Raw genomic sequence first — 22,910 nt, 5'->3', positions numbered from 1 at the left:
GCTGTTTTAAAAAGCTTTCAGAATTTCTCGAAAAATGAATATGAATTGTAAGTTATCATGGAAATTATAAATAACCGAAAACATGACAAGTATATAGAATAACATAATATGATAATAATACTATTGTTAATATAACAAAATATTACCAAATTATTTACTTCCATAAATGTACCAAATAATAATATTTGTTTTATAGTTCAAATTCGCGTTTGTTTAGATATTTGACTTTGTAATGTGGAGCTCAGTATAATGACATTCATCGCGATCATAAAATGATTTTGAAATTGGTTAAACCACTCGACTGACACTTTTTTTCGAGCTCAAAATAAAATATGGTAATATTATTATAGCATTATTATTAGTTTAAGGAAAAATAATAAAGGTATATCTAACGTATAAATCCCGTTAAAGACGATCAGTCATAATACAAAAATATAGATAGAGTTATTTTTTTAAGAAAAAAATATATAGTTTTTAAATAATTTTAAACATAGTTTGAATCGGATTTTCAATAAATTATTATAATAGTCCTGGAGAAAACAATATTATAATATAATAATATAAGTTCAATATGGCAATATTTGATAAAAGTGAAATGCGGTTTTTTTTTGGTCGATATTATTATGACGCCTCGGAGAAATTAACATCACGAACCACTACCACGGTATATTGTATGTATATTACATAATAGAAGAAAAAGTTAATTAGGCAGTAATGGTAATTACGAACGAATAACGAAAATTATGCAAAAAAAATTTTTGAAGGGATCGGTTATTAACAACGGTAAAAATTAAACTTTTGAACCAACGCGCTACGTTTTTTCTTGCGATATAGCGACGCTGAAGTTGAAACTATATTTACGAATATAATATAGATTATCTAATGATGAGTTTTTATTTTTACTCGACATAGTTGTACAGCAGCCTGCAAAATACGGAGGGTGTGAAAATTACTTATAGTAAGTACGTAGTCGTATTTCACGTTCCCATAACAGTATGGTCTTTTGTATTGTTGTTGTTGTGTGTTTTTGATTTTCCAAGCGTATATGATTGGTTACGACAATTTATAAAACGCACGCCGATAAGGAAGGGGGGGCGTATCTCATCAATATGTGAACTACTGCAGGCTGCTGCTGCTGATACATCTTCGGTCAACCGAAGACTTAAGCGGTGACATGATTTATCGTCTACCGACTTTTGTCTGGACGTTTCCACTTTTTAACAGCGTTTTTTTCTCCTTAAAACGTCTACAAGAATAACTGTTGAGTATATCCCCCCCTCAAAAAAAAAAAAAATAAAAATAAAAATAAAAAAACTACATGCGAAAAACACTATAAATGCAGACAGTGCAGTTTTACCAGTAACTTTTCTTATATATCTTACTCTTTTAGTTTCTCTAACTCTCACTTCCTCTTTGTGTAAGCATTAACTTTGGTTTTCCATCGTTTGTATTTATTTTGTATGAGTGTACACTGTACATATAGACACTAGAGGGTGACTTATTCTAAGTGCGTTTATAGTAGGTTATGGTAGTTTTATTGTGAAACAATACGTGATGAGGGGCTAATATATTGTAATAGGTGCCATTTGAATAACAGTTGTTATTACCTATATTATAAAATGTAATTACATACAAAAATTATTAGTACCTAGGTATAAACAATAAGGAGGTACATTATAAGCATATTGATGCTTTCATATTAAAAAATTAATAAATTGTTTGAATAAAATCAAACACCTACCGCTGATTTTAAATATGGAAACTCGAAAATATAATAATATAAGTAGCCCCTCACTTATCATCTCATAATAAAACAACTAACTTTTTGTTTAGTTAATATGTGTACATTTTTTTACGAGTAATTAAAAATCAATCTAACCTTGTCGAAAGGGAACTTATTTCGTTTTAGATTGATTTGGTCATAATATTATATAAAAAGTAAACAATTTTTAATTATGTTCACACAATGACTACAACGATCTATGTAAGGTTTTAAGTAAGTGCAGATATAATGCAATTGAAATGAGATAGAATATTAAATTGATTAATGATGTAACTATGTGGTTATTGCATAATGCTTAATAGCATTGAGTAAAGGGATTTAAATATGAACTAATAATAACGTGTCTTTAGAATAACAATGGAGATAATGAGTATACATATATGTATAAGTTGCATATTATACATGTACACATACGATATATTAAGTATATACTTATTATATATTATATACAAAGGGTTAGAATAATCATAGTAATTATCATCGTTGGTTGATTATGTCATATTAATATATTGGAATTTTAATAATGAACGACAAAATATTAAGGAAAATCGATATTAACATAGACAATTAATTTACACAATATTTTTCTAAGTTCACACATATATAAGTGTAACTTAAAATTTAAAAACAATATTTTGTGGACCAAATTAATCATTTTAAATCAATAGTGAAAGAATGAATGCGTTGGTTTTAAAATGATATTTTTTTGAGTTAGTCACTAAATTTTGGAGTTGAAAATCGGATCCAATTAGTTCTTTGGTTTGATTCGTACTTTTAAAAATAAACAAGTAAAAAAAAATAAAGAAATGACTGTCATTTTTATGCAAATCATGGTAGATTATAATAGAAACGAACTACTATGGAAATTAGTCATCAACTATTAGTACGTATACTAGCATATTCTTAAAATGATATAAATTTCTAAATAGACTCTTTCTATTTTTAGACTATTTATAACCATTAAAATCTTTCAACTTCTTTACATTTGTTTCGATTTTTTTAGAATACATAATATACAGTATGTAATGTTCATAGACGAATAAAAAGCTTCAAAATATTTAATTTAAGTTTCCTGATAAGTTTATAATATTATAGTGGTTAAAAAAAAATATCGAAAATACTTAGCCAACATTTTTTCATAGATTTTATAGTTCCAGTTATTATGAAATTCATTAAAATCGTGAAAATATTTAGTAGCGTAATTTGTAGATAGACATTTATGAAATTTTCAATTAGCTAAGGAATGAAAAATGTAAACAAAGTTACACTTACCTATGTTTTTTTACAGAGAACTAAAAATCTTAAAAATACAAATTCACAAGTTTTTTTATAGACTATTAACGTTCAAATTTTGACGAAATTGGATATTAAAACGAAGAATAACTTTTTAATCATTTAAAATTCATGTGATTTAAAATATACTATTAGTAAAATCTTAGAAAGTTTACTGCTACTGCGTAGTGCATATATGTATATTATTATTTTGTATACACAAAGTAATTTTAGAAATATTCATATTCATTTAAGCTATTTATATTACGAACAAATTCAGATTGTTTGTTAATACCTATACTTCATTCGTAATTTATAAGTTATAACTAGCCTTTAATATTAAATGAAATCAAATTATAAAAATTACTGTACCTACAACGCATCCAGTTTGTTTTGGCAAACATTAGTTCACTTAACTCTATTACCATGGGTGAACAAATTACTTAAATCGCTGATATAAATATATAGTAAAATATCGTTTGAAATATAGGCTGACAGACAGTGTCCGATCAAAATTATTTATCACTGTATAGAAGAATTTCTCATCAAATTAAATTTTAACACATCCCTGACAGTGACAATATGACATACTTAGTTTTACTAGTTTTTTTTTTTAATGTATATTTAATGTATGTTTATTTAATTTTTTTAATGTTTTTCAATTGGTAATAAATTTTAAATCTCTCGGCATTATGTAATTTAATAATAATATTATAAGTCTAATATAGAATGAATAGTGTTATTACAGTTGTATTATAGTTTTTGAAATTAATTAGTCTTTTTTCGCCGCCAAGTAAGTGGCTAATCTTTTATACCTTTAATTATTCCAAAATAATTGCGTAGTCTTAAAATTTTACAGTTCTTTTGAAACAAGTTGAATAATTATTTATACTTGACCTTAGTTCTTAGAAAATTGATGGTTAAAATTTACTTTGTAATTTTTCTAAGTTAGGTAAGTACAGCTATAATAAAATTGAAATATAAAAACTATAGTTTATTCATAACTTAGATGATTCAAAGTTCCAGTTGAAATATATTTTAAAATCAATTCAAAGTTTTTAACAAAATGATCAAAACAGTATGAAATCAGGATTTTGATTTAGGATTTAATAAAAAAATATATATATAATTATCTATATTGTATTTTATTTTGGAGACTGGGTTTTAACTTTTAAAAGCTATATAATAATTTTCAGAGAAGTTTTTACTTATACACGTAGTATATACATTATACATAATATATATGTAAGTATATACTATAGTAATAGCTAGGCAGCAAGCTTTATGAAACACCATATTATTACTGAAAAAAAGTAATGTAGGTATCTCTGAACTTTATTATAAATTTATATAAATTATATAGATAGTAGATATTATTAATATAAATAAACCGATATATTATATATATAGTATCTAAAATATAAAATTTGAACATTTTGAATTCAAGGATTGAAATCAAAATAAAATTTCTATAATATAATAACTATAATTATTTTAGTTTATCAGTCACTTTTGGGCTATAACTGGAATCGCATTTTAAATTCCAATAAGCGACTGTTTTTTCTGCTCTATATAAGTAATACGCGTAAATAAAAGCAACTGTGATTGCGATTTATAATAATATAAAAAAAATACTGTAAATTATGTTCAAGCGTTTGTTATACAAAATATCATGCAATTTACCTGTTTTGCGTTCCATTTGTTTCGAGCTTGTACAATTGCATCTTGGGCATGGGAAATACTCTGGAAATCGTACAAGATATATTCACCATGTCTTGGTCGTTGGCTTTGGTGCGTTTCATGTGCATATGTCGGCCAGGCGCTATGAAACGAAAAACAAACGGTAGATAAGTCGTAAGTACCTACGTATCAATATTAGACTTTAAGACGAAGTTTGTATGTGAATAATAATATTATATCAATATACACATCGTTTGTACCAATATTTAAAACCGTTAGATTTTTCAAGATGGTCATAGGGATACTATTTGCATACCTATATATAGTATTATTACTATTATTACATCAATATTCTAGCCACCACTGAATTACGAAATAATCTATAAAAACTAAAAAGTTTGATTTTCAAGAGTTTCAGCCACTAAAAAATGCAATATATTCATCCATTCTTCTTCTATATACAATATAGGTATAGGGCTGCACAGATTCGTATTATTTTCCTAATTACATCGTTTTTTATTGCATTAATCAAAATGTTTGAGCCTTAAACCGTTATGCTTGGTTACAATTATTATAATTACACTACACGAAACTCCTACATTCGTCAAAACTATACCTTATATGGTTTTAAGATCGACGTAAATAATATTATGAAATTATTACTGTTTTATAAAAAGAAAAAATTATCGGCACGATTTTGTTTATCGTCGAAATCCATGAAATCCATCATACTTAGGATCTCTATTTTTTTCTGCGTCTTATTAGCATATCACACAGTTAACAGACACGCCGAAAGCTGATGCATGAAAGTTAAAATATATTATGAAAACCATAATGCGTATAATATTTAATAATATGTAGGTACCTATGGAAGTAATGAATATTTATTATTTATTGTTGTACCTAAATTATTACGTGAAAATGTGCTTCAAACTTTCTTTAGTTTGATTTATTTACCTATTAAAAAATTTAATCTACAACACCATTAAACCTGATTCATGTACCGTACATACATAAAATACTTGCATAATTTTCTATGTTAAAAAGCAAATGATATGACAATGGCAATTTACCTGCTTAAGTCAGCACTTCTATTATATAAAACTCAAATGGTGCCTCTGGAGCCTGGAGGATTGTCAGTCATAGACCAAACAATTTCACCAAAAATGTACTTCAATACGATATTTGATTTCCAAATTAGTAATTATTAGTTATTACCATATTTATATTAGAGTATAGGTAAGAAATAACACACGATTCCTCTATCAATTTATTTATAATATGTATGACGTGTGTATCTCCAAATTACAAGAGCAAAAAATGTATAATTTTTTGAAGTTAAATATCTCATAATCTCATATAATATGTATTGTGCTACGACTACCACCTATGTCAGATAAACTTTATACAAATAACAAAAAAAATATTCTCATTTATACGTACGCACAACCCAATGATACAATATACAATATTATCTATAGTAAAATTACATATAGGTACCTAGCTATATTATACGATATAATATTTAAAATTAATAGGCGTTGTTTTCATAATATTATATAATACTATGCGTATATATATTACATTATAATTGAAATTGTCCCTTCAACACGATAACAGACGTTCACGTCGTTTGATCGAATACGTTAATAAAAAATGCATTGTTATTGGCGTAAACTTCAGCGGATCACAGTAGGGCTGGTCTCAAACCTTCTACTCCCCCTCCCAAAATTGCACACACACGTCATTCGATGGACCACCGCGATAATATGACCGTTCACGCGTATCGTGCGTGTATATGCCACAGAGTATTATTTCACGGGTCCACGTGTTTATTCTTACTTTTACCATTATATTAATATTTTATTTCATTTTTTACATAATCTATCTTGTGAGTATTCGCTGCGCACACCCGCCGGCGTACATGCAGGGCGGCGTCCCATCGTCGCTTATCCATCTACGTCCGATATGGCTTAAAAAAATTGTCACCCCCTGCGTTTTACGTAGGTACATATATAAGCTTATATAACAATTTATGACTATGTATCGTGTGTACAACGGGCGCGAGTGTGAATGATTCACACGTCAAAAAGACCATCAATCACAAATTCGGGAGGAAAGTAACCAAACGTTTTAGCTTGTAATCGAAAACAACACTGTACCGCGTGCAGCAGCGGCAACAGCAGTAGCAGCAGCGGACAGCAACAATACGGATACAGCGACGGCTACAGCGACGGCTACACAGCAACAGCAACAGCAACAACAGCAACAGCAGCCGTCTTTCCCTCCCTCCCACCCCCCCCCCCCCCCCCCCAAAAAAAAGAAAAGAAAAAAATCCAACCGTCGTCATCATTGTCGACTCTGCAGTGTACGTGGTGTATACACACTTTACCACGCTCGCGCCTTCAACTCACATAATATTATTCTGCTGAAATAACAAGAAATTCCGATCGAATGACCTGTGCCATACACGGTACACACACACACACATATTTATACACGGTGCAGTAGGGTAATACAATGTGGTATACGCAAGCAAGTCTAATCGAAATCGTAAGATTTCCCGTCAACGTTAAGAATTCCTGAGCTTCCAACACCGCGATACCTACGTGTTATAACATATATATATATATAATATATAATACGCATTTTATTCGGACTTCGACATTTAATCGATGCTCGAACTCTGGGAGCATCTCGCAGTACTGTCAATTTATCACGGAGGTTTGGGAGAGCCGAAACCGGAAACGGTTAGTTGTTAATGTTGCACGTGAAATCTCATCAACGAAGTCGATTTCGGAAAGTATATATGTATAATACATATGTGGTGTATGCGTTAGCACGCGTCAAAAGCGCAAAATAATCTGCAATAATCTGTCGGTTAGAGAAATCTAGTCATTAAAATTTTTTTTATAAAATTCTTATATATTTTATCGTAGTTTCATTCAAATACATTGAATCCCGTACTGTTTTTAGACATGATTACAATAAATTCTTAAAAGTTTCGATACGATTATTTGTTTCATTTTTGCTATTCATAAGACATTTTAACTAGCACTGTTTACGATGAAATAAAAAACACATATCTATAAGTTTATTAAGTTGTAAAATCTAAAACATTCCTTGCTTCACTCAAACTCTAATCCGATTTTATAGCGAAACGCGACGCAGTTGATAATACAGGCAATACAGCTGGTTGGTACATTGGTAATCGATAAAATAAAATGTAAAGGATCATGAGGCTACACTTTAGGTCTTTTTGTATTTTTCAAAAAACTGTAGGTGAAGCAAATTATTATTATTTTTTTTTCATTAGATAAACATGTAATGATTGATATCATTATGATAACTAATGAAACTTAACATTTTGTAAATTAAGAACATCTTTAAAAAATTGAAAAGAGAAGACATAATATTATATACCTATAGGGTAAAATGAATTACCTAGTTAATATACATATATATAATATGATAGACCTTAATAGGCAACAATATGTACTTATAAAATATACTAGCCTACATCCTACCTACTTGTTAAGAAAATTTGCATATTGCATTTACTGGTAAGTAATTTTTAAATTGTAAATTAAACTATTTCCTAGAAGCTATGAAGTATTTTTGATACCTTTATGATTGTCATAATATCGTATCAAAATTATATACTAAAAGGATAATGCTAATATGTTTAGCAGGAAAGTAGATGATTACGAAAATTAAAGTATAATATTCATTCTTTGAAGTATTTATTTTTGATATTCTGTAGGTGAACACCCTTTGTTTTAAATTGAATTAATAATTAATTCTTAATATGATAATTTAATTATTACTTAGGTACCTCAAATTAATTTAAAACTTTAAAATACCTACTCCCAGTTAACATAATATATTAGTCGCAAGTATTATAGAAAAAATTTTTAAAAAATTGCATAAGCATAATATAACATTAAAACAACATAATACAACTTTATAATCTACACAAGGTAAAATATGAGACGAAAATTAAAAACTAGTTAACTTCTCATGTAGCTCAATAAATATAATTAGTAACTTTATTATTTGTACAAAACAATTAAAAACAACCTTTGAAAAAACAAAGATAAATTAAATGTATACAAACACTAAAAGATTTGATATAAAATATAATTGAGTTTTAATGTTGATATGTTAATATTTAACATTATAACAGTTTACTCCGCATAACAATTCGCCTTAACTATCCATTTTTAACGATACTATAACGCAACAATTATTTTGTACTGAAAGATAATTCCAATAAAATATTATTTTGTAAAAGATAGACTGTGTAATAATAAAAAAAAAAATACTTACCTAAAACTAAAGAAAACTTTTACGAAAAATGTGACCAATACAAAACTTTTTTTTCAACGTACCTTTTTCTAATTTTTCAACTTATTAATTAAAATACATTTGTTATTAAATCGGCGTATCAGTAGCAGTACGCTCATGGTCAGAATCGATAATTTTAGTCAATTATTTTAGTGTCACCAACTGCGTAATACAATTAATAATTGTTATCGTAAAACGGTAATACTTTTTCCCGCGCGTGAAACACTATGCCCCTACTCCTATAATACTCATTATTTTTCTTAAAATTATTTTTCTTGTTTAGTATCAAATTAAAGCTCAAATTATATGTACATAGGTACTGCAGGGTGTCACATGATCATTTACATGATCTAAATAAAAGTCTTTTATAATTTTGTCTTGTATGTCATCTGAGAAATCCATGTTTACAACTCTGAGCTCTCGTGATTATCACATAAAAAAACCGTATTTCACTTTAAAATCATGATATAACTGATATAAGATATATAAACGTGCTTATATATTGGGATTATTGAATTACATGGTACATACAAAATGCATGAGGGTGTCAAGTACTTATACAAGTTTATTCTTTATAATTAAATTATGATAATGTCGGTACGCATATAAGACAGATAAACGATTAATCACTAGTGATAAATAAATAAATAATTTAGTATGTATATAGTTGAGAAAATGGACGCACTTTTGAATAAAAAAGTTTGTAAAATACGTTAACGTTTATAAGATAATTATGGATAATAAGTCATACAAGTATATAACAATAAATAGTATAGACAAGATACATAGTCATCTCTCAGATATATCAATGTGACATTATGTTTTATTGTTTTCATCAATTTCTAGTTATAGGAATTAAAAGTGTAAATTAGTACAATATCCATACGACCTATCCATAATAGTACGATATTGCAATACATATTATAGGATGTCCCGCGAGGATTTACCCATCGCAATATCTCACGAAATAATGGAGATATCGAAATTATGGTTTTGTAATAAAACTCACTGGGATAAGAATTACAATTATTTAATATTTTAATTTATTTTAATTTTAGGTAAAAAGTAAAAAAATAAATTTTTTTATTTAATTATTTACAGCCATTTTGTAGAATTTATTTTTCTGAAAACATTGACGTTTCAAAATTTTATTTTCATTAATTTCCTGATTTTCAATTTTTTTTTAGTTTTGAGAAAAATTGCGAATTATTTAACACCGCAGTGTTATCCAACATGTGACCTGACGTGTCGCGCGTGTTCTCATACGGCCGGCCGAACACTTTCAATGTGTATAGTTATAATCATATTTTATTTCTTCAAAACTAGATAACATATTGAAAATCAGGAAATTAATAAAAATACAATTTTGAGACGTCAATATTTTCAGAAAAATTAACCCTACAAAATGACTATCTTTAATTTTTTTGGAAATAATTAAATAAAAAATCAATTTTTATATTTTTTACCAAAACATTCAAATATATTAAAAATTAAGTAATTGTAGTTCTTATTCCTGTGAATCTTATTACAAAACCAAAATTTCGACATCTCCATTATTCCGTGAGATATCGCAATGGGTAAATCCTCTTGAGACACCCTGTATATATATATGTTACCTACAGTTGAAGTGTTGATTTCCGTTATTTTATTAAATAACTAGGCAGTTCATGAATTACCTACGAATATTAGTTATAGTATGAAATCATACATGACAATTATACTCTAACTATAGTTATTTAATAGAATATCTAGTTTTTCTATACAATTTTAGTTAGATATACGTTAAAATATATTGAATACATTAGCATTTAAAATATATTAAAATAATAAAATATATTATAAGATTTTATTTATTTTAAATTGAATTGATTATTTATTTGTACATGCAATTGTGAAATTTAGAGTCACATAGTACCTTTTTTTCTTCTGCAAAGACACCGCTTTGTATCACATTTTTTAATACCTACAATAAGTGCACTTAAAAACCCTGATCTGTTTCTATAGTGACTACGCAGTTGCCGCAGATCTTAATGTAACACTATCATTACCTAGTATGATGGGCAGCAAAATTATATTTTATACAATTTGACACATTAAGTAAGTGATGATGCCAGGTAATGTGTAAAATAACTAGTTAAAGTATATATTATATTGATACATTACCTATACGTTTTAGGTATTTTATAAATTACCTAGTTATTTCATAAAATAACTGATTCAACATTTTGACTGTAACATATATATACCTATTATAGTGAGCAAGAGTTGTTATTTAAATAATTCATAGTATGTTATATTTATATATAGTTCACACGAAAGCAATAACAATAGAATTTGATATTCTAAATAGCTAAATACACCACATAACAATATTATAATCATCATCTCTGAGAATTTGTCAATTTTAATAAAATTTCACTATTTGAAACGTATTTTCACTTGTACAATAAAAAAGGTACTCTTATGTTATATGTCACCCTTTCCCCTAATTATTAAAACCTGAATTTTTGTGTTTATGTCTATAGTAGTATATTATATAGATGGTGGATTTACATATAGGTACTCTACATATTTCATTGTTGTTTTGTTCATTTTTATTTTGTTAGTTGTTTTATAATTAAAGAGATAACTTGTAAAGTTACTAGTTAGTTGAGTCATTTCATTTGAAGGTCGGGTTCAATAGGTACGTATGTAACCATAAGGAGAAATGTGCGAAGATGAACAATGAATTTTATAAGTTTAAAATCTACTATTACTGACATCCCGTCTACTGTGTCAAATTCTTCAAAGATCGTAGAATAATTCACAGTCCTAAAACATGTTAAAATGCCGCGAATAAGGTGGAAAGTAGTATTAAGTAACAATTTGTAAATTAAAGCTAAATTGGATGTTAAAAAGATACAACTTTCTTACTTAATTAGATGGTCTTATTCATTATAAATTTCTGAAGTAGGTAACGACAATAGAAAATAAATAAATATGAACATCTAATAATAAGGTATGTTAGATAGAATTTTTAATAACAATATGATAGAAGATTGTCTTCAGTTGATAAATATTTTTACATATTATAACCATAAAAAATTTAAACGGAATATAATAAATAAGAAAAACTACAATGATGTAATTATGGTTTATAGATAATAATGTTTCACATATTATAATACATGATTTGAATGTTAGGAACGAATGGAACTGATAAACCTTTGTATAGCTGAGTAGCTATAAACACATTGTAATGGTTTGAAAAGAAGTCGGGTTTTGAACACAAAAGTAAAATAAGGGAATTATTTTATTTTGAATTCCAGTTGTAAATATAGGTATACAATGAAAGTACACTTGGGGGGGAAATACGAAGCCATGTCAAGCATTTTCAAATAAAAAGTCATGTATCAGAGTAATAAAAAAAAGTTGATTATAAAGCTCACAATATGAATTTAAAGGGTTTCCTATTCTAGCATACGCCTATTCTTAAAGGAAACGAAAATATTCGGAAGAAAATAAATGAATCGAAAAACGTTGTATTTTTGTCGTTTAAGGACAATCTATTTCCCTCAATCTATAATGTTCGAATGCAATAATGCACATGCAGAGTCAACATTTTCGGCTGTATAAAGCATACTATACAAATAATTTCATTTTCGATTTATTTCGAGTACAGGGCTGCTCTACTTCCTACGCCACTGGTGATGGCTGACCTGTGAACTGTAAACCGCCCATCACACTATAAAATATACGATTTATTGCATTAAAAGTGTTGGCTCACCGTAAACGATCATCTTCTTAATCATAAAGTCCTCGTCGTTGTATGTGGACACGACACACTTGTAGTTGCCAGTCAGCTCGATGGTTGGCCGGATGATATACAGGGCGCGGTACTTGGCCAACGCGTCGTCGGTGGGCGCAGCGAAGCCCAACCGGATGTGATTTTTCAGCGGACCGATGGCCCGGGGTGGTTGGCCCTGTATCCACTGGTATGCAGGGCTGGGGCTGTTGTTGAAATACCATGTGATCACCAGCCCCTCGGCCTCTTCCGGTTTCACCTTGTACACGCAGTCCAATACGACATACTCGGTACCATTCAGCACAGCACTCGGCACCCTCTGGTCCGTTATCGTAACGCTGTCGACAACCGCTATACACAAAGACACATAGACACGATTTTATTATGGCATCTTAATAATTTTAACAGCAACAACACGTATACATTTAAAAGCTCTACTTTTATGCAAGGAATCGTTTGTGTTATTTTATCAATATTAAATATTTCAAATTTTTTCCCACGTATTTGTGTTCATGACTATGGCTATTGTAAATTAAATATTAATCTCAAAAAATAGACACCTATTAGTACCACACAGAATAAATTCGAATGTTCATATGGCGTGTGCCTTATAATGATCGGTCATTTTAATGATGGCGTAATTTACTAATCGTGATTTATTGGAAATTTTCAAACTTGGGCCTAGACAACGTTTGGATGCAACACGACACGATCTTTGACGATCTGGCAACGAACCGGGCCTTGATGCATTTTAGTTATAATAATTTAGGTTGTGGAATATTCACCACTGATAATATTAAATAAGACGAATAATTGAATAATAATAGAATAATAATTTTAGAATACAGAATGACAAATATTAATTATGGGTATAAGACTCTTCGATCACAGTATACCATTCGTCGGTGTATATCAGCTAGGTATAAGGATGTCCTATATTATGATAAATATACGTTGGTATTTTGTATTCATATAGGAAAAAACTTTTTTTTTCATATTATGTTTATATCGCATATGTACCTATTGTTGTTGTTAGGGTTGCACGACGCTTTGTCGTTCAGTTATTATGACATGTAACTACGTGAGGGGCTTAAAATTTAAATTACACTTTTTCACTGCAGTCATACTCGGTAAACGGTCATCACGTGGATGCGTATATCTGATTTTTGAATTGCATTTAAATATTTTTTTTGTAATTTTACATAATTTACTATAGTACCTATACTTATTTACTACGGTACATGCATTAACGTTTTTAAAAAAAATGTTGTCAAAAAATAACAATCCAAAGTTAAAAATTGTGAACAAAAGTTGTTGTATAAACGCGTCCTTGAAAGTATTTTTGCGACGATAACGTCGTGTTTTGGGTAAAGTGTATATTTCGTTATTCATCGATTTCGTTAGATATAATTAATTGGTTGGCGATAATTATTGCGACCGTATCTCTTAGGTAAGAAAAATCGTTAAATTTCTGAACTTAGAAAACAATTATCGTGAAAGCTTTTTTCAGCCAACCTTTATAAGCACGTGGCAAAATTTGAATGCAGGTATCGTTGCGTATAGGTACCCATCCCGCATTCTAACGCCGTACTTATTATATTATTATTATTGGATAATATCTATTATGAACAACATGCAATACGTATAACCATAACGTGTATTATGCATGTGCTTTCCTCTGAAAACGTATTAATAAAAAGATTGAAATCCATGTCAACTTTAGGAGCTATTTTATGTGCTATTTTTGCCCTAGGCTAGGTTAACATTTTACTGCCTTCTCCCTAGTGCTCGAATTGGGAAAAATTAAGTAGAGGAGCTCAATCCAAAGATTTACAAACTGTGTTCCAAGAGCACAAATTGCACAATTACTTAACACAGCCACTAACCTATATTTAGTAAGTAGGTAATAGTGTTTTTAGTTATTTTGTTAAGAAATTTAAAAAAAAAATCGTTAGGGTTTAAAACATTTCACCATTTCACCAATTCATCATTAATCATTACATTTAAGAATATTTTTATTTGCTAAGTATAGTAAAATTTTCCAAATACTTTACTAGGTAACTTATTATACCACAAACTTTACATTCATCAGTACATTGGTGTTGCACAATATTATATGATAATATAATATGCTATGAAAATTTATATTTCATAATATAGATATAATAATATATTAATATAATATTAATATTAATATATTCGTGAATTTTGTCTATAATTTGTTCAAATTCAACTTACTTATTAATTATTATATTGCTAAAAAAAATATAATAATATAGATAAATATATAGGTACTATAAAATATATGCAGAAATGGAAGGCTGATACAGTGACATATCGTCTTCACTCAATAATTGTTGTAATAAGTAAATAAAGTCTTATCAATAAATTAAAATTTAACACAGCAATTACAGTGACTTATTCAATACCGAGAATACCAGATACATTTAAAACCAACGAGTTCTTTGACTAAACAAATATTTACATAATCACAACTTATAATATTCGAATTAATCGGTAGTTATTTGATTTTTACCATCACTGCAATTTAGGGCCTGGGGCATTCGCCCAATCATCCCAGTTACTTTTACCCCTTAATGCGCCTCTATACTTGTAATTAATTATTATGGCATTGATAATTTATAATGCTAACCAAGTACAAAGTATGTGATATGTATGCTAATGAATATTATGTACTACTACACTGGCAAAATATTAATACACCGCCTCATTACGTAATTTCTAAACTCTCTTACACCTAACTCTAACTTATAATCGAATTTCACAAATTATTCGTTCGGTTATACCATTTTACCACTACCCTCTTTAACCATATAAACATAATTTTAACTACTCAAATTACTCTACACGGTTAGGTATTTAAAAGGATTGGGAACCAAGGCGAGGACATGCCTTTCTATAAACTAACAAAATTCATGCGCAACTTATTTTATTGATCGTTTAAGCCCTCACTTATATCAATTAAAAATATGAATTTGTGATGTAAGTTCCAGAAAAATTCTAATTCGCCTCTAAACCACATCTAATATGTATATTTATTTCATGGGATCGATATCTACCTACATGACTATATTATCGATAACATATCTTTACAATAATGTATGCAAATAATATATTCCAGCGATATTATTTAGAAAACCCGACCACGTATAAGGTACATTTATCTTAGAATCGGTAGAAAAATACTGGTTCTTGCATAACTCGATGGTTTAAGGACTCAAAACATTAAGGGGTGAGGTGAAAAGGATTGTCTAATAATAAATCGACTGCTTCATAGACAGCGGGAAAACATGCCTGACCGGAGTTGCTGCGTCGATGTACCTCTGCATTTTCAAATACACGTGTGTTTTGATATAGAGTCAAACCGATGTATTCAAAATGGAATCCACTATATGTATATTGTATATGTTACTGGCAAAGTTTTGAATCCGGTTTTATATAGAAATCCTACGTATTCTATAAAATGCCAACAATGATCAGCAAAAGTATAAAATATATAATAACTAGATATTCTATAGATTACCTAACCTCGAGCAGGAAAAGTATATAATTAATATAAAACTTCACGTTAATGAAATCAATGATTATTGCTTATCTTGACGATTATCTTATCGCATAAGGTAGGTAATGAATTCACTAATGATATTATTATGTTGTTCGTGTATACGGGAAAATTCAAAATACGTTTTTAAAATATTATTTTTTCTCACTCTTAGAGTATTTGTCGTGTTGTCGTGTTGAGATATATATATTATAAAAATGTCTGAACGTTTCAATACCGAATTAAGTAAATGTCTGAAAAATTCGAAAAATACAATTTATTTATCGAATGAAAAATATCAACAAATATTACACGAGTTACTGCTGCTTAAAGATCGTAAAAAGAAAAAGAAAACATCGCATGATTACTAGACGCTTCAAAGGTAGGTATTTAATTTTTTTTAATGCTGTATTTTGTAAGTCAATACTTATAGTAAAAAATATTATGTTAGGTAAGTTAAAAAGTTTTTTCAGAAAATTAATAATTAATCTTATATTTTTATAATATAAATGGTTTATAATATTATTTTAATCAACAATAAATATGTTAATAAGTAATATTTAATAATATAAAATACATTTTTTAATAAACAATTATCAGTTAAAATATTTTTCTAATAATATTATATATTATTTTGGGGTTTTTATAGATACAATATTCTGGTTGTACAGCAAATAAAAAAAATAATTTTTCCAGTAACTGCTGATGGCAAAATATTATTTTATGTTAACGATGATGAACTTTACGAAATTCTAAAAACTACAAATGAATCAATTAGTCATGGTGGTCGTGACAGGATGATTTTTGAACTTAATAAAATATAAAAATATTACTCGGTGATATAGAGGTTTTTTTGCAATTGTGTAAACCATGTCAACAGAAACAAAAAGGTGTTAAAAAATCAGTAGTGGTTAAGCCTATTATTTCACCGGAATTCAATTCTCGATGTCAGGTTGACCTCATTGATTTTCAGTCACACCCTGATGAAAAATATAAATTTATATTAGTATACCAAGATCACCTTACCAAATTTATAATTCTTAAGCCACTTAAACATAAACGAGCAGAGGAAGTAGCATTTAACCTCATAGGTATTTTTACGCTAATATAGGTGCTCCATCGATCCTACAATCTGATAACGGACGTGCATTTTCAAATAGCATAGTTTCCAACTTAGAAAACAAGTGCCCTAAACTTAAAATTGATTATGGTAAACCAAGGCACAGCCAAAGTCAGGTGAATGTTGACAGAGCAAATCAAGACGACGAGAATATACTCACAAGTCACAAGTCACAAAATGGATGTGAACAGAAAAAAATTCTCACTGGAGTCAAGGATTGAGATTTATTCAATAAATGAAAATTAGGGCCTTACATTCTGGGATTAAGATGTCACCATATGAGGCATTATTTGGTTGTAAAGTCAAGGTTCGGCTTAGCACATAAAATTTACCAAAAGAAGTAGTCTTAGACAATACTTAGAAAACGAAGAACAATTACTAGAAATATTTGAAAAAAATTAACTTCAATATGATGATCCAATACTTCCCAAGAATAGCAATTATTTTAAAAATAATCAAGATAATTCAATTCAAGATACATTTCCTAAGGTCGCGGAGATGCTCCAAATATTTTAGCTGTTGTTATGGAGGTAAACATAAAATAATACATATTATATTATAGTAATTCAACCGTTTATATTTTATGATTTTATGATCATTAAAATATTTTTGCAGGTAACAGTTGATGAGTATTATAGATTAGGGACTAGGGAAGGGCTTTTAAAATCTTTAAATTCAAGGTCTCAATATTCCCAATATGCCAAAAAAAATTGAATAACTATTGACCAAGTTCCAAGAGAAAATACATTTGCTTTACGTACAATTGCAACTCAACATTCTACAGGAACTGGACAAGGTTTTATAAAATGCACATGCAAGACGAAGTGTCAATCCAAAAAATGTTTATGTGTAAAGAATAATATTTTATGCAGTTCGAAATGCCATTCATCATCTGTTTGCTGTAATAAATGAACAATAAACATTATTTTGATTTAACACATTACCTAACATAGTATTGGCATTCTATAAAATTCCTGGAAATTCTATAGATTGCCTAGGCATAATATAAAATAACATTCAAATTTAATACATTGCCAAATAGTCCAAGGAATTCTATAGAATGCCTAGAACATTTATAGAATGCTTATATTTAACACTTTGCCGATAACATATACAATAAACCATGTGAAAACATAATGCGTTATAGTTTTGTAAATAAAGCATGCGTGTAAAAGAGAGAAATAAAAATTAATATTTCTTTAATCTAGAACTTAAAATCACTAACACCACTACCACCACTAAAACCATCACCAACACATAATTCTCGTCCATCGTTTACGCTCTGAGTTTTCACCTTCCGTGGATTTAAATTCCATTTCCATTTCCATATACTATATTTAAATATATCCTTTTTATGTATTTTATTTTATTTTTTTGTATAAATATCAACATAATCGCTTTCTTCCAGTGGTGAACTTTTTTCGTATCTATACCTCATCGTTTCCGTCATCGGATATGCGGGAATACAGATAATGGATTGTTTCGTTTCATCGAAAAATAATAAATAAATAATTCCATCCAGTCTGCTCGTCTCGTGGGGATATAATGAGAAGTTTTTCAATGTAAAAATGTCGTTGGTGTATACGAGGGGATATCGCTAAGGCTTTGATGCACCAAAAATCACCTCTTGATCCCAGAAGACACTTAATTAGACGCACATAAACTGGCTTGAATTAACGATGACAGTAGCAATGAAGGCAATAATCCCTTACTTCAAAGTTTGATCGACCACTTTTACCCAAATGTTAACGGTTATTTTCCAATACTGTTTGTTTGCACACGTATACTCCGCCGCACGCACTCATCTTAATTAAAATCAAACACCCTGTGATGTCCGGTTATGATTGATCCGAAATGATGAAATTAATACCAATCGAAAACAGAAGACTTTAAGTCATTCCATATTATATACACACATATACAATACACCTGCATGTATAATGTATATATATTGCCTATTTGGTGCTTATAAGCTGCATATTATATCTTTATAATATATCAGCATCACTATAACCAATTTGTGTATCGAATTTTCGACTAACCAAAACAGTTTAAATAAATTTTATTAAAAAAATAAGTAACATATATTATAAAGAATAATAGAAAAAAATAAATGTAATTAAGAAATAAAGTAAATTTTAAATTATCAATTGTATATATAGCTTATAGTTTTTATCAGTACTTATATTTAAATTTAAAAAATAATACCTATATTTGATTTAAATAATAGGTAAGAGGCATCATACTAGACAATTTAAAATACATGGAAGGTAATTTGTTATTTTTTAGAGTGCCTTGCTACCTTACATGAAATACGAAAAACGATAATTTATAATAAATATGGCCTTTAACTGATTATATAATATATTATAGGTAATTCGTATGTTGTATAACCATCGGAAAAAATCTTATCAATTTTATTCATCGTCGTTTTATAATGAATAGAACACACGTGTTTATCACCAATTCTGCACTTTTAGACATACACAATAGTATCCACTTATTCACCTTATTTCCAATATTTAAAGTTTATCTTTTTTTGGTCTTGTAGCGAGTATTACTCATACTTATCGCCCGACCATACAATACATGTCACTCAGTGAATAAATTCACCTAGACATCTTATTTCCGTTATTTTCTTTTTCCATCCTTGCTCTTATTCTAACATCTATGGGATAATATATTTTTATTATTATTATTATTATTTCGTCTTCCAAAAGGATTATCTTACTATAATGACAAGTAAACATTTTACCGGAAATACAATTCAAATTTTCTTTTAAAATAATACTATACATACTTGAGAGTAAATTTATTTCATTATTATATTTTATTTTGAGTTTTAATCATTATTAAACCAAAAGTACATTAACTTTTTAGTTAATGTTGAAGTCGTAGGTATATATGTAAATTATAAATGTAACAGGCAGTAATTGTATACAGGTAAACTTTCAAAATTTAAACACGTACTAAAAATTAACAAATTATTACTACTTTTGAGATTTCGCTTTAAAATCCTTCTTAATTTTAAAGAACCGTGAACGATATCGTAAAATAATTTCTCCGAGCTATAAGAAACTGATTACTAAAATATAGGCAAATTTATTTTAAGTCACATAATAAAAAGGATTTTTGATGATTGATGTTATCGGAATTTAACACTTATATTATAGTGAAAAAAAATTTTTTTCCCAAAATTTTACTTTAAATAACACATCCAAAAAACATATTTATTCTTACTAAATAATTGTACCTATTCTTATATATTTTTTTAGAAAATTTTAAAAGATCAGATTATATTCATCAAATCTTTCATAATTAATTGAAAAAAAATGTATGACAACAAAAAACAAAATTATTTTATATTTAAATGTCCATTAAATGTAGTTTATTATAATATATTTATTGATATATAAACTAATAACTTATAAGCATTTTTAGAATCATACAATATCTTAAATCCATGGACAATATTATAAAATGCGTATTTAAATATTATATATAGGTATTATTCCGTTGAATCCGCATTTGATCATTATTCTACACCAATAAACAAATTGCCTGTCTAAAAAGTTCATTTCAAGTTGATGTCAAGATCTTAGGGAAATTATATCGTATAACAATTTAAAGACTATTATTATGTATGTTTTCGAAGGAATCTTACATGTCTAATGTATTTTATTTATAAAGGCGAATGGTGAAACGATGATGTTTTGCCATTTTGTTATTAATATTATATAATTACTAATTCTTTGGGCGTTCTACAATATTTAACAGCTTTGATAACTTGATAATAAAATAAAGTATTGGCATTTTAAATTAAAAATCAAAAATTTGATTGTTTTCTTTCGCAAACCATATTTTATAAAAATAAAATAAGAAAAATGTTTTAACAAACGATGTAAAATAAATATTATATTATATATTTTTACTTACACGTTTATATGATTCAACAAATGTCACATAAGTTCGTAGAAATATTTTTTTTAACCCAAATTAACTTTAAATAATGTGTTAGCTTTCTGATTTAGATTTACGACTTAAAACAACGAAATGACTAAATAATAAATATCTCCTCGGCCCCTTTGAAATTATCCCCAGAGATCGTTCTCAGTCGCGTCACCCCTATATCCAAGGAAAAAACTGTTTATTATTCGACGCGAACGATCGCGAGTTATTTTTCATCTTTATCCTTGGCAAAAACTTTGCACCATATTCGCTTAAAACTGTGTAACGTTTATGAAATCTTCCGGCTTAAAAAAGGAAAAAGAAACGTGTACCCACCTTTTGTATTTTCTAGATGCACTTTAATACGGCGCGCGTAGTATTATATTTATATTAAACCTTCGTGTACACTGTACACATATTTGTTCTTATACGGTTCAAAGGTGCGTCAATGTCTTTTACATTTTTAGTAATTATTTGTTTCCCGCGAAGATTTAAAAACTCTTTGTGCGCACGGTGCTCATACCTATATACGTATATATATTATATAACAATATTTGTTCATTTCTCAAACTACCGACCATGTAATACTTATGCATCGAGAAAAAGGTTAACCCATGTCAAAATGTTATATAATTTTGCGATTAGATTTCGTAAACAAAACACGTTTTCGTATAATAATAATAATAAATATTATATATAAACTTAAGTGTTCACGTACGCACGAAAATTGTATGGACAAACCAGAATATTAGAATTGATAATTTCACACGATATGACGACGGCTGCGATGATACCGATGTTTAATTTCATATATTATACACCTAAATGGTAACGGGTGGGGATGGGGGGGGGGGGGGTGGGAAAAAAATTATACAAAATATTTAGATCGGCTTCTTACCGTCGAGCGCAATCGTGCACGAGTAGAACAAGGAGTACAGGCCCAGGAGCAGTTTAGTGGTCACCGGTGGCCGGACCATGGTTGAAGTCGGCGTCCTCGGTGGTCCGGCAACGGCGGCGGAGATGATGCTCTCCGGAGTCCGGACAAGAGTGTCTGCCGGCGGATTGTCTCGCTCGGCTTCTCGGCGACAGTGGTGATGTGTGTTATATGGTTGTCGACGGCGACCGAGTGTGTCGTCGGCATCGGTGGCGGCGACTGCCGTCGCGCGTCGCGGGCTGATGCGACGGCAGCGGCGGCGGAGGGATGGGATCCCGCTGACGACGCCGCCACCATCGCCGGTTCGGTCCGGTGTCCACGTGGTGCGCGCCGCCCGAAATGCACCCATCACTGCCGTCGACGGTTGCCGCATGCTTTGTGTGATTACAACCCCACAACCAACAGCCCACCCGCGGAACACTCGTCAGTAAAACGACAATTAAATTCCAACTTTTTTTCTAAGTATTATTATTATCGAGT

General features: G+C 29.1%; 1 protein-coding gene and 2 pseudogenes across 2 annotated transcripts in view; 2 read left to right on the top strand and 1 right to left on the bottom strand.

Annotated features, from left to right (window-relative positions):
- The window catches only part of LOC107165096 (uncharacterized), a 50,373-nt gene extending 27,708 nt beyond the window's left edge, over positions 1 to 22,665 (bottom strand). Inside the window, exons 1-3 of one of the 2 annotated variants that reach the window (XM_089217827.1) lie at positions 22,395 to 22,665; positions 12,849 to 13,217; positions 4,739 to 4,877 (exon numbers count right to left, since the gene is read on the bottom strand). In XM_089217827.1, the coding sequence (XP_089073953.1) occupies positions 4,739 to 4,877; positions 12,849 to 13,217; positions 22,395 to 22,473 (587 nt within the window). In that variant the 5' untranslated portion in view covers positions 22,474 to 22,665. The remainder of the gene's footprint in view (positions 1 to 4,738; positions 4,878 to 12,848; positions 13,218 to 22,394) is intronic. The other variant, XM_089217828.1, reaches the window with a different exon arrangement.
- On the top strand, positions 16,647 to 17,547 carry LOC149060744 (KRAB domain-containing protein 2 pseudogene; annotated as a pseudogene).
- Positions 17,730 to 18,460, top strand: LOC149060743 (uncharacterized; annotated as a pseudogene).
- Positions 22,666 to 22,910: the final 245 nt, after the last annotated feature.

The sequence above is a fragment of the Diuraphis noxia genome, unplaced genomic scaffold (genome assembly GCF_037042655.1).
Source record: "Diuraphis noxia isolate RWA-SAM2 unplaced genomic scaffold, SU_Dnox_SAM2 contig0001, whole genome shotgun sequence".
Taxonomy (NCBI): Eukaryota; Metazoa; Arthropoda; class Insecta; order Hemiptera; family Aphididae; genus Diuraphis; species Diuraphis noxia.
This window is presented reverse-complemented; position numbering and strand designations above follow the sequence as displayed.